We start from the raw sequence: 13,513 nt of genomic DNA on the forward strand, positions 1-13,513 counted from the left end.
ACGGACGCGCCCTCAAGTTCGTGTTTCACTTTGACAGTGATTTTCATTATCATTATATGTAGTCCCAACAGTGTAATATATTTTATTAACACATACATGTAATAGTACGTACATTTTGTTTTGGAGAAAAATATTTGTTTATTCAAAATGACAAGAATTACACATTCTAATCAAATTTAGAGGTTTACTAGTAGTAAATATCAAATAGGAAGATTCCCAGACCCACACCACCATTGTCAGGAATAATACAGTAATTTGTGGTCTTGCACATTAATTATCAGTGAGATTTGGTGCTGAAAATGTCAATACCAGCTTTTAACAATATTGTCCACATCAGAAAACTCTACCAAAGATTAGTAATTATGTCAAGTTAAACACAAAGTAAGCAATTCTCTCCTGTTAGATATTATCCTTTCACTTTCCTGAACATTTCCCCCATACACTTAATCTGACCAACTAAATTAACGGAATGCCATAGTTCTCAGTCAAAGATCCCTTATGTTCTCATACATTATGGCACTGATCCTAGGTGAGTGAGCTGGTGCTTCTTGAAATTACTAGAATGACTGAAGCGTTTCCCACACTGGGTACAGCCATACGGTCGCTCTCCAGTGTGGTACCTTTGGTGTATTTTTAGGTAGCCTGACTGACTGAAACGCTTTCCACACACAGAACAACAGTATGGCTTCTCACCAGTGTGGACCCTCTTGTGTTTTTTAAAATCACCAGCGTGACTGAAGCATCGGCCACACAGAGGACAGCAGTAGCGCTTCTCACTACCGAGATGTCGCTGGAGTATTCTCAACCCTCCTGCTCCACCAAAAGATTTCCTAAACGGGAGGGTATTGTGCTGTTCCTCAAATCTGTCCAATGCCGATTCAGCATTGTTTCCCAATGCAAATGATTCCCCTGAGCAATTTTGGTTAGGCTGGAAGTACACAAGTTCATAAGACCCTGAGTTAGGTTGAAGAGGCTCTCGATTGAGTTGTGTTTGGGGTAAAATGTGGCTTGAGCCTGCACAGTCATAAAAATGCTTTGGTGTTGAATATGTGACATACGCTTCCACTTCGGGTTCTGGTTTGATCTCCTCAAAAGTCAGCAGTGGTTGAGAGGCCTGAGGGGAATCGTTTGGGAAAAGTGAGTTTGAAACAGTGTGAGTGGAGTTCATATGACTCAATAGTGTTTCTGACAGCGCAGTATCAGTCACCAGAGTGTGGTGTTCCTTTACATGTGTATCATGTCCTATCTCAGATTTAAGATCCAACTCTCTGCTCTGTGTGGTCGTTTCCGGTCGTTCCTCGGCCAGCAAGCTCCTTGAATGGAACGACCTGCTCTTCTTTTTCAAACTGATAGGAGGAAAGCCAAATGTTTGGACTCCAAAGGGTTTTTCGCTGGTAAGCCCATCATGTGGCTCTGGAGAGAGAATCTCTGTCAACTCCTCTTCAGACGGGAAAAGTTCAGTGTCGTCCCCCAGCGAAAGTTCCTGCTTACAATTCTGCAGCTCAAGTTGGACAGTCACAGTCTGCACAGCACCTGTGAACATGAACAAGATGCATATTGGCTTATAGCAAGGAAATAGGCAATTGACTGGGGGAGGGTAGCTGATGGTGGTCATAAGCAATACCATTTTGTTTGTCTATTGTGAAATGTAAATGTGTCTTTCTGTATTTAGTTTGTTCTCAATCTCCTGGAGACCAAACAAGAGGCTAGCCCCTGGAGCTTGTTAGGGTTGGGTCATTCCATGTCATTTCAGCAAGAGATTGTGTAACTGGCCTGCGCAAAATACCCCATAATGTCAAAGTGTAATTATGTTTTTAGAAATGTTTACAAATTCATAAAAAAATGAAAAGCTGAAATCGAGTCAATAAGTATTCAACCCCTTTCTTATGGTAAGCCTAAATACATTCAGGAATATAACATTTGCTGAACAAGTAACATAAGTTTCTTGGACTCACTGTGTGCAATAATAGTGTTTAACATGATTTTTTAAAGACTACCTCATCTCTGTACCCAAACACATACAGATAATTGTAAGGTCCCTTAGTCAAGCAGTGTATTTCAACCACAAAGAGCTGGGAGGTTTTCCAATGCCTCACAAAGAAAGGCACCTATTGGTAGATGGGTAAAAAAAAGTAGACAGTGAATACCCCTTTGAACATGGTGAAGTTATTAATTACACATTGGGATGGGCGTATCAGCACACCCAGTCACTACAAAGACACAGGTTAGCGTCCTTCATAATTCAGATGCCGGAGAGGAATGAAACCGCTCAGGGATTTCACCATGAGGCCAAAGGTGATTTTAAAACAGTTACAGAGATTAATGGCTGAGATGGGAGAAAACTGAGGATGGATCAACAACATTGTAGTCACTCCACAATACTAACCTAAATGACAGAGTGAAAAGAAGGAAGCCTGTTCAGATTTTTTTTTTAATATTCCAAAACATGCATCCTGCTTGCAATAAGGCACTAAAGTAGTACTACAAAAAAAAAGTGTGCAACAAAATATCTAGAATACAAAAAGTGTTATGTTAGGTGCAAATCCAACACAAAACATCAGAGTACCACTCTTCATATTTTCAAGCATGGTGGTGGCTAAATCATGTTATTGGTATGCTTGTCATCAGCAAAGACTATGGAGTTTTTTCAGGATAAAAATAAACTGAATAAAGCTAAGCACAGGTCAAATCTGCCAAAGTAGAACGCTCTTAGACTTACACAAAGACAGAATCACCTTTGACAGCTCTACTTTGGCAGATTACAGCTCTAACATGTATTGACTTAGGGGTGTGAACACTTATCTAAATGAAATATTTCTGTATTTAAGTTGGAAATAAATGTACAAACATTTCCTGAAAACATGCTTTCACTTTGTGATTATAGGGTATTGTGTGTAGATGGGTGAGAGAGAAAAGCATTTAATCCATTTTGAATTCAGGCTTTAACACAATGACTAGGTATCCCCTTTCCCCAATGTGTAATAAGTCAAGGAGTGTGTGAATTCTTTCTGAAGGCACTGTAAAAAGTCAATAAATATAGTACCTAACGTCCTATTTGGACCCAACTTTCTTCTAACAATGAGTAAGACATGAGGAATGCAAAGAAATAGTCAAAAGCCACCCACGGTCACACCACACCAATCCCACCCCCAAAACGAGTCTACAGTATCAGTTCTCTACGGCTGACAAATAGTATGGAACTGCAGCTCGGAGTATTGTTTACACCTTAGCCAAATACATTTAAACTCAGTTTTTCACAATTCCTGACATTTAATCCTAGTAAAAAGTCCCTGCCTTAGGTCAGTTAGGACCACCACCTTATTTTAAGAATGTCAAATGTCAGAATAATAGTAGAGAGAATGATTTATTTCAGCTTTAATTATTTAATCACATTCCCAGTGGGTCAGAAGTTTACATACACATGTTTAACTTGGGTCAAATGTTTCAGGTAGCCTTCCACAAGCTTCCCACAATAAGCTGGGTGAATTTGGCCCATTCCTCCTGACAGAGCGGGTGTAACCGAGTCAGGTTTGCTCACACACGCTTTATCAGTTCTGCCCACACATTTTCTAAAGGATTGAGATCAGGGCATTGTGATGGCCACTCCAAAACCTTGACATTGTTGTCCTTAAGCCATTTTGCAACATCTTTTGAGGTATGCTTGGGGTCATTGTCCATTTGGAAGACCCATTTGCGACCAAGCATGTCTTGAAATGTTGCTTCAATGTATACACATAATTTTCCATCCTGTGAAGTGCACCAGTCCCCCCTGCAGCAAAGCACCCCCACAACATGATGCTGCCACCCCCGTACTTCACGGTTGGGATGGAGTTCTTCGGCTTGCAAGCCTCCCCCTTTTTCCTCCAAACATAACAATGGTAATTTTGGCCAAACGGTTCAATTTTTGTTACATCAGACCAGAGAGTACGATAAGAAAAAAGGTACAATCTTTGTCACCATGCGCAGTTGCAAACCGGAGTCTGGCTTTTTTTAATGGTGGTTTTGGAGCAGTGGCTTCTTCCTTGCTGAGCGGCCTTTCAGGTTATGTCGATAAAGGACTTGTTTTACTGTGAATATAGATACTTTTGTACCCGTTTCCTACAGCATCTTCACAATGTATTTTGCTGTTGTTCTGGGATTGATTTGGTCCCATGGTGTTTATACTTGCATACTATTGTTTGTACAGATGAATGTGGTACCTTCAGGCATTTGGAAATTGCTCCCAAGGATGAGCCAGACTTGTGGAGGTCTACAATTGCTTTTCTGTAGTCTTGGCTGATTTCTTTTGATTTTCCCATGATGTCAAGCAAATAGGCACTGTGTTTGAAGGTAGGCCTTGAAATATATCCACAGGTACACCTCTAATTGACTCAAATGATGTCAAATAGCCAATCAGAAGCTTCTAAAGCCATGACATAATTTTCTGGGATTTTCCAAGCCGTTTAAAAGGCACAGTCAACTTAGTGCATGTAAACTTCTGACCTACGGGAATTGTGATACAGTGAATTATAAGTAAAATAATCTGTAAACAATTGTTGGAAAAATTACTTGTGTCATGCACAAAGTAGATGTCCTATCCGACTTGCCAAAGCTATAGTTTGTTAACAAGAAATTTGTGGAGTGGTTGAAAAACGAGTTTCAATATCTCCAACATAAGCATATGTAAACTTTCAACTTCAACTGTATATTCGCATTTTCATACTTCATTATTTTGCATTATTTAAACCAAATTGAACATGTTTCATTATTTGAGGTTAAATTGATTTTATGGATGTATTATATTAAGTTTAAATACGTGTTCATTCAGTATTGTTGTAATTGTCATTATTACAAATAAATAAATCAGATGATTAATTGTTATCGGATATTTTTGGCCCTCCAATAAACGGTATCGGCGCTGAAAAATCATAATCAGTTGACCTCTAATATGAATCCTATACATTTACATTTAAATGGACAATTTGGGTGCCATCAATTTGCTTAATTTCAAAGAGCTCAAAAGTATATTTCAACAAAATAATGTTGTAGGAATGCTAATATTATCTGTTTAACAACAGAAACAATTTCATAATCTGAGATGGTGGGTGTCAAAATCCTCTTGTGCTTTGAGGTGGAAGACCTAGTTTAGAGTACAATGCGCAAGGGAACATCGCCTAGCATACGCTCACTACTCGGACTCACCTGTGTTCTCTCTCTTCATCTTATCCTGGAGTTCCTGCAGAATTTTCCTCAGACTCGCATTCTCTCTTTGAGTTCTGGCCGTGTTCTCCTGATACTCTGACACCGTTTCTTTAACCACCTGCAGAACCTCATGCACCGCCACCGTCAGCAGTTTCGCCACACGGGCGTTCAGACGCTCAATTTTAGACATCTTTCGAAGGCTTCCATCTGCTTAATAGATGAGGTGCAAAACTTTTAAAAATCAACACTAGAAATACAGTTAAAACGTGGTGTAAAATGTAGCACATGAATGAAACAATGCAACTGCATTGAGTGCAAGACTTCCAAGGCAGTGGCTAGGTTTTCATCCAAATGGCGACAGATTTTCGTGCGAATATTCTTGAAAATATGCAATTTTTTCCCACCAAATGGATTTATTGCGTTTTTTTATCAGTGCGTGATGACGTATTACACACAACATTTACACTTACAATAATAATCTAAATTTCAATGTGTTTCAATCGCATTTTCAACTCTTACCGATAGTTTTGTCACAATAGCAAATGTGCCTACTCTGGTCTTGGCACCTGAGCTCTATAGCCAACAGCTCGCAGATACATTGCGGGTAGGCTGTGCGGGTTGTCTATTCTACATGTTGAGATTATAATGGATAAAAGCGATACTATTTGTATTTGTCAAGCATCATGTCCCTAGACGAATACCCTCGATATTAATTGGAAAGCAGCATCAAGCTCAACACCGTGCACTTTCACCACCATGTGAAGTTAATCGTAACGTATTTCATATGCATTTTAATAAACTGTATGGTTTCCCGAGTCGTACTAGTGGGATGACCACACACCATATCATCGCGTGCCTCCAAATGTACTTCGATTTGATGGTTATATCAACAATTGCGCATAAAGGCGTTTCCACCGCCATTTCCATCATAATGAATTTTACCGACACAAAAAGATACAATGTCAAAAAAAACAAAATATCTGTCGGCATTTATAACATTACACCAAAACTTCCACAGCTGTCGCGAAGGGACTTTCCTGGCATAAAAACTGTGGATGGAAACGTGGTTAATGACAGATATTTACATTACATTTTCACGACAAATAACGTACAAGGATAAATACTATTAATGGAACCTTACCCATTTGGCTTCTCCTCTCACTCCTTCGAGCATGGAATCCGCCTGAAATGCAAGTTAATCACAAACCGACTTTTGTGCTGGGGTGTCCGCCAGATTCTTGATTCGATATCTCTAGACGGGGACATTTAACAACAGATTAGAGAAAGATTGGACATAAACAACATTTGTCAGATCATCGTCTCGTCAGAACCACAAATGAATTACTTCCGGGTCATAGAATTTCAAAAGAGTTCAAAGTAAAAGTCCCTTTCGACATATTCAAATCAAAATGTATTTCTCAAACGCACCGAATACAACAGACCTGGCAGTGAAATGCTTACTTTACAAGCCCTTAACCAACAATGCCATTTTAAGACAAAGTAAATAACAATTAAAGGGCAGCAGTAAAATAACAGTAGCGAAGCTATTTACAGGGGGTACCGGCACAGAGTCAATGTGTGGGGGCACAGGTTGGTCGAGGTAATTGAGGTAACATGTACATGTAGGTAGAGTTAGTGACTACAGTAAGTGACTACAGTATGCATAGATAATAAACAGAGAGTAGCAGCAGAGTAAGGGGGGGGGGGTGCAAATAGTATGGGTAGCCATCTGATTAGATGTTCAGGAGACTTATGGCTTGTGGGGAGAAACTGTTTAGAAGCCTCTTGGACCTAGACTTGGTGCTCCGGTACCGCTTGCCGTGCGGTAGCAGATAGAACAGTCTATGACTAGGGTGGCTGGGGTCTTTGACAATTTTTAGAGCCTTCCTCTGACACCGCCTGGTATAGAGGTCCTGGATGACAGGAAGCTTGGCCCCAGTGATGTACTGGGCCGTACGCACTACCCTCTGTAGTGCCTTGTGGTTGGAGGCTGAGCAATTGCCAAACCAGGCAGTGATGCAACGAGTTAGGATGCTCTCGATGGTGCAGCTATTGAACCTTTCTCCTGCACTCTTCACGACTGTCTTGGTGTGTTTGGACCATGATAGTTTGTTGGTGATGTAGACACCCAGGAACTTAATGCTCTCAACCTGCTCCACTACAGCCCCGTCGATGAGAATGGTGCTCAGTCCTCCTTTTCTTGTAGTCCACAATCATCTCCTTTGTCTTGATCACGTTGAGGGAGAGGTTATTGTCCTGGCATCACACAGCCAGGTCTCTGACCTCCTCCCTATTGGCTGTCTCATTGTTGTCAGTGATCAGGCCTACCACTGTTGTGTCATGTGCAAACTTAATGATGGTGTTGGAGTCGTGCCTGGCCATGCAGTCATGAGTGCACAGGGAGTACAGGAGGGGACAGGGCATGCACCCGAGGGGCCCCCATGTTAAGGATCAGCATTGCGGATGTATTGTTACCTACCCTTACCACCTGGGGGCGGCCCGTCAGGAAGTCCAGGATCAAGTTGCAGAGGGAGGTGTTTAGTCCCAGGGTCCTTAGCTTTGTGATGAGTTTTGAGGGCACTATGGTGTTGAACGCTGAGTGGTAGCATTCTCACTTAGGTGTTCCTTTTGTCCAGGTGGGAAATGGCAGTGTGGAGTGCAATAGAGAATGCATCATCTGTGGATCTGTTAGGGCAGTATACAAATTTGAGTGGGTCTAGGGTTTCTGGGATTATGGTGTTGATGTAAGCCATGACCAGCCTTTCAAAGTACTTCATGGCTACAGACGTGAGTGCTACGAGTTGGTAGTCATTTAGGCAGGTTACCTTAGTATACTTTGGCACAGGAACTATGGTGGTCTGCTTGAAACATGTTGGTATTACAGAATCAGTCAGGAACAGATTGAAAATGTCAGTGAAGACACTTGCCAGTTGGTCAGCGCATGCTCGGAGTACACGTCCTGGTAATCCGTTTGGCCCTGCGGCCTTGTGAATGTTGACCTGTTTAAAGGTCTTACATCGGCTACGGAGAGTGTGATCACACAATCGTCCGGAACAGCTGATGCTTTCATGCATGCTTCAGTGTTGCTTGCCTCGAAGCGAGCATAGAGGTAATTTAGCTCGTCTGGTAGGCTCATGTCAATGGGCAGCTTGCGGCTGTGCTACCCTTTGTAGTCCATAATAGTTTGCAAGCCCTGCCACATCCGACGAGCATCGGAGCCGGTGTAGTACGATTCAATCTTAGTCATGTATTGACACTTTGCCTGTTTGATGGTTCATTGGAGGGCATAGCAGGATTTCTTATAAGCTTCCGGGTTAGAGTCCCACTCCTTGATAGCGATAGCTCTACCCTTTAGCTCAGTCACATATTCCAGTCTGTGCTAAAAACAGTTCTGTAGCTTATCATCTAAGTCATCTGATTACTTCTTTATTGACCTAGTCACTGGTGCTTCCTGCTTTAGTTTTTGCTTGTACGCAGGAATGAGGAGGATATAATTATGGTCAGATTTGCCAAATGGAGGGCAAGCGAGAGCTTAGTACACATCTCTGTGTGTGGAGTAAAGGATGGTCTAGATTGTCTTTCCCTCTGGTTGCACATTGACCATGCTGGTAGAAAGGACGTAAAACGGATTTAAGTTTCCCTGCATTAAAGTCCCCGGCCACTAGGAGCGTCGCATCTGGATGAGCATTTTCCTGTTTGCTGATGGCCGTATTCAGCTCATTGAGTGCGGTCTTAGTGCCAGCATCAGTTTGTGGTGGTAAATAGACAGCAATGAAGAATATAGATGAAAACTCTCTTGGTAAATAGTGTGGTCTACAGCTTATCATGAGATACTCTACCTCAGGCGAGCAAAACCTCGAGACCTTCTTACTATTAGATGTCGGGCACCAGCTGTTGTTTACAAATTTAAACAGACCGCCACCTCTTGTCTTACCGGAGGCGGCTGTTCTATCTTGCCGATGCAGTGTAAAACCCACCAGCTAAAAGTTCTTCATGTCATCGTTCAGCCACGACTCGGTGAAACTTAAGATACTACAGTTTTTAAAGTCCCGTAGGTAAGATATATACGTGATCGTAGTTCGTCTATTTTGTTATCCAATGATTGTACGTTGGCTAATAGGACTGATGGTAAACGCAGTCTAAACATAAAAAATGGTTACAATTGTTTTATATTTAAGTGACATTTGCATTAAATGTGGGTTTAAAACATGTTTGATGGTCAAATAAATGGTCTATAAGCAAAAATGTATTCCATATTGATTGATTTGCATTGTGGAATGGGCGGAGTAAAAGACCAGAAACACTCTGTATTATTCAGAGCCACATGAAATGACACCATATATACATTCTACAGACCCTACTGAGCACAGGAGGTTGGTGGCACTTTAATTGGGGAGGACATGCTCGTGGTAATGGCTGGAGCGGAATAGTATAAAATACAGAAAACACTTGGTTTCTATTTGTTTGATGACATTCCATTCGCTCCGTTACAGACATCATTATGAGCCGTCCTCCCCTGAGCACCCTCCACTACTACTGAGTATTCCTTACAATGCTTTTACTGTGGCACCCAGAATAGTTTTGTCTCTATAAGCCAATATGTATTCCAGATAGTGATTCACATTGTGACCAATGGAATGGGTGGAGTAAAAGGCCAACAACACTCCGTAAAAGCCCCATAAAATAAGAGCCCCATAAAATAATACAATATACAGTACCAGTCAAAAGACTGGACACAGCTACTCCTTCCTGGGTTTTTCTTTATTTGTACTAATTTCTACATTGTAGAATAGTGAAGACTTCAAAACTATGACATAACACATATGGAATCATGTAGTAACCAAAAAAGTGTTAAAGTATATTTTATATTTGAGATTCTTCAAAGGAGCCACCCTTTGCCTTGATGACAGCTTTGCACACTCTTAGCATTCTCTCAACCAGCTTCATGAGGTAGTCACCTGGAATGCATTTCAATTAACAGGTGTGACTTGTTAACCTTTTCACAGGTACCAACACATGAGTGTGTTCATTCTACAGTGTTCCCTGTAGAGTATGACCAAACCAGTGTGATTAGAATGCGTATTTAGAACGTCCAGTTTCGAATGACGCCACAATCAGCATTTGCGCTGGCCACTGTTTTTTCAGAAACATTTTGCACAAACACAGTCCTTACAAAGTTATGTCCAGAATGTGAGCAGTTTATTTTTGGATGCAATGTTTACACATTCACAGCAGTAGCTACAGCATAACACAATCATCCAAACCCGAGTAATGTAGGCTATATTTGTCCTAGCACTAACTGAGGAAAGATTGACATAACACAAGTGGTCATATTAACTCTCAGCTGACATAAACTACCATATGAATTATCTAATATAAATTGCTATTTATAATTAATGACATCACGGGTGAGCTCACCATTGATCGAAATAATTGAGTAAAACACTTTCTGGAAATCGAAAGTAATCAGGTGATGGGTAGTTTGTGCGCACCGTCATGCTTGTTTATGTCGCATCAACCAAAGATAATAAGAGGAGACAAGATGAGTTTGGTCTGGTTGTAGTATGCATGTTGAAGGGGGTGTGTCATATACGATCATCCACTTCCCTTCATTCACTTCCGAAGTTTACCCGAAAATGAGTGAACCATTCCTTCACCTCATTATAACATCTTTGGTCTACCATATTACGTAACACCCAGAATACATCGTATAATATCAACAAACATGGCACCACACATAGCTGGCAAATAGCTTAGCTCAATATAATCAGTACAACCTTCAAAAAAGTATTTTACACACATCATAGGTGTCCATTACAATATATGCAATAATCGGAATACATTATCTGTCACCAGTAATTGAAAACATGTGAATAAAACTGTAATACATTATTCTCCATACATACATACATACATACATACATACATACATACATACATACATACATACATACATACATACATACATACATACATACATACATACATACATACATACATACATACATACATACATACATACATACATACATACATACATACATACATACATACATACATACATACATACTGTATGCGCCTACAGTAGAAACGACAACATGATATACAGAAAATAAGGAACTTACTTTGATAGGAACGTACACATGTCCAAAGTTATTATGTGTAGTAAAACAACAAGGAAGGCAAAGTGAGCACCAGCAAGAACATTTTCCAATTCGTGCAAGACTGCGCAAATATTTGCATACTTGATCTGCGCAAACATGAGTGAAGTGTGGTGGCTTCTCCTGGAAGAGAGAAGTTTACCCAACTCGGTAAAGCTTCAAACATAAATAGTCCGCAGCGCTGAAATGGACTACTTCTATATGAATTAATGAGGAGGGGGAACACACCTCAATTCAAACTGTTGTTAGAAAATACAACTTGATAGAAAATGATTAGAAATTGGCAAGTTTAAACATAGCCTATAGATAATTAGCAGGTAGTGCGCGTTAATCTCCTGTTGCATAATAATACCATTTTGGAAAAGTGGGTGCATTCTGACATCACGTGCATAAAACAACTCACGCTGGGGCGACCGTTAGAAATATTTGGAACTCACATGTGAAAAGGTTAAAAGTTCATTTGTGAAATGTCTTTCCTTCTTAATGCGTTTGAGTCAAACAATTGTGTTGTGACAAGGTAGGGGTAGGGGACCAAGTCCATATTTAGGCAAGAACAGCTCAAATAAGCAAAGAGAAATGACAGTGACATGAAGGTCAGTCAATACGGAACATTTCAAGAACTTTGACATTTTCTTCAAGTGCAGTCACAAAAACCATCAAGCTCTATGATGAAACTGGCTCTCATGAGGACCGCCATAGCAAAGGAAGACCCAGAGTTACCTCTGCTGCAGAGGATACGTTCATTAGAGTTAAACTGCATCTCCGAGCCCAAATAAATGTTTCACAGTGTTCAAGTAACAGACACATGTCAACATCAACTGTTCAGAGGAGACAGCATGAATCAGGCCTTAGTGGTCGCATTGCTGCAAAGAAACCACTACTAATGGACACCAATAACAAGAGACTTTCTTGAGCCAAGAAACACAAGCAATTGACATTAGACCGGTGGAAATATGTCCTCTAGGCAGAGGTCCTCTTTCCAGTGTCTGTGTTCTTTTGCCCATCTTAATCTTTTCTTTTTATTGGCCAGTCTGAGATATGGCATTTTATTTGCAACTCTGCCTAGAATAATAATAATAATAATATATGCCATTTAGCAGACGCTTTTATCCAAAGCGACTTACAGTCATGTGTGCATACATTCTACGTATGGGTGGTCCCGGGGATCGAACCCACTACCCTGGCGTTACAAGCGCCATGCTCTACCAACTAAGCTACAGAAGGAAGGCCAGCATCCCGGAGTCGCCTCTTCACTATTGACTTTGAGACTGGTGTTTTGTGGATACTATTTAATGAATCTGCCAGTTGAGGACTTGTGAGGTGTCTTTCTCAAACTAGACACTCTAATGTACTTGTCCTCTTGCTCAGTTGTGCACCGGGGCCTCCCACTCTTTCTATTTTGGTTAGTGACAGTTTAAGCTGTTTTGTGAAGGGAGTAGTACACGTCGTTATACGACATCTTCAGTTTCTTGGCAATATCTCACACTGAATAGTTTTCATTTCTCAGAACAAGAATAGACTGACAAATTTCAGAAGAAAGTCTTTGTGTCTGGCCATTTTGAGCCTGTAATGGAACCCACAAATGCTGATGCTCCAGATACTCAAAGAGTGTAAAGGCCAGTTTTATTGCTTATTTAATCAGAACTAAAGTTTTCAGCTGTGCTAACATAATTGCAAAAGGGTTTTCTAATGATCAATTAGCCTTTTAAAATTATAAACTTGGATTAGCTAACACAACATTCCATTGGAACACAGGAGTGATGTTGCTGATAATGGGCCTCTGTACGCCTGTGTAGACATTCCATAAAGAAATCTGCCGTTTCCAGCTACAAAAGTCATTTACAACATTAACAACGTCTACACTGTATTTCTGATCAATTTGGTGGTATTTTAATGGACAAAACATTTTGCTTTTCTTTCTAAAACAAGGACATTTCTAAGTGACCCCAAACTTTTGAACGGTAGTGTATGTCCCTCCCCGTTAACAGTAAAACATAATCAAAATCTATTTCTTTCACATACTTGCTTTGCTGTTTCATTGTTAATTTGTTCAGTCTCAACGAGGATTTCATCATATATGTCAAGCAGTGAAGTTTCAGCTCTGTCTGTCCGTGGCCTCTCTTCCTCGGTGCGCACTGTCACTGTGTCCGTTTCCATCTTATCCAGCTGTG

The 13,513-nt window shown here is 40.6% G+C and overlaps 1 protein-coding gene across 3 annotated transcripts; it reads right to left on the reverse strand.

The window, feature by feature from the left end:
• Nucleotides 1-68: 68 nt before the first annotated feature.
• On the reverse strand, nt 69-11,427 carry LOC124048494 (zinc finger protein 135-like). Of its 3 annotated transcripts, XM_046369333.1 has the most exons (4): nt 11,307-11,427; nt 6,323-6,433; nt 5,182-5,391; nt 69-1,533 (listed from the first exon to the last, which is right to left on the reverse strand). In XM_046369333.1, the coding sequence occupies exons 2-4, from the start codon at nt 6,324-6,326 to the stop codon at nt 512-514; spliced, it is 1,236 nt and encodes a 411-aa protein (XP_046225289.1). In that variant the 5' UTR covers nt 6,327-6,433; nt 11,307-11,427; the 3' UTR covers nt 69-511. The 3 variants fall into 3 exon arrangements, with proteins under 3 accessions (XP_046225289.1, XP_046225288.1, XP_046225290.1); XM_046369332.1 differs by lacking the exon at nt 11,307-11,427 and having other exon boundaries at nt 6,323-6,659; XM_046369334.1 differs by lacking the exon at nt 11,307-11,427 and having other exon boundaries at nt 5,182-5,388; nt 6,323-6,658.
• Between the last annotated feature and the right edge of the window lie 2,086 nt (nt 11,428-13,513).

The sequence above is a fragment of the Oncorhynchus gorbuscha genome, linkage group LG11 (genome assembly GCF_021184085.1).
Source record: "Oncorhynchus gorbuscha isolate QuinsamMale2020 ecotype Even-year linkage group LG11, OgorEven_v1.0, whole genome shotgun sequence".
Classification (NCBI taxonomy): domain Eukaryota; kingdom Metazoa; phylum Chordata; class Actinopteri; order Salmoniformes; family Salmonidae; genus Oncorhynchus; species Oncorhynchus gorbuscha.

Coding starts and splice junctions, on each gene's coding strand:
- LOC124048494 (XM_046369333.1), bottom strand. Junction 1,534..5,181: donor GATGAAGAGAGAGAACACAG/GTGAGTCCGAGT, acceptor TCATGTTCACAG/GTGCTGTGCAGACTGTGACT.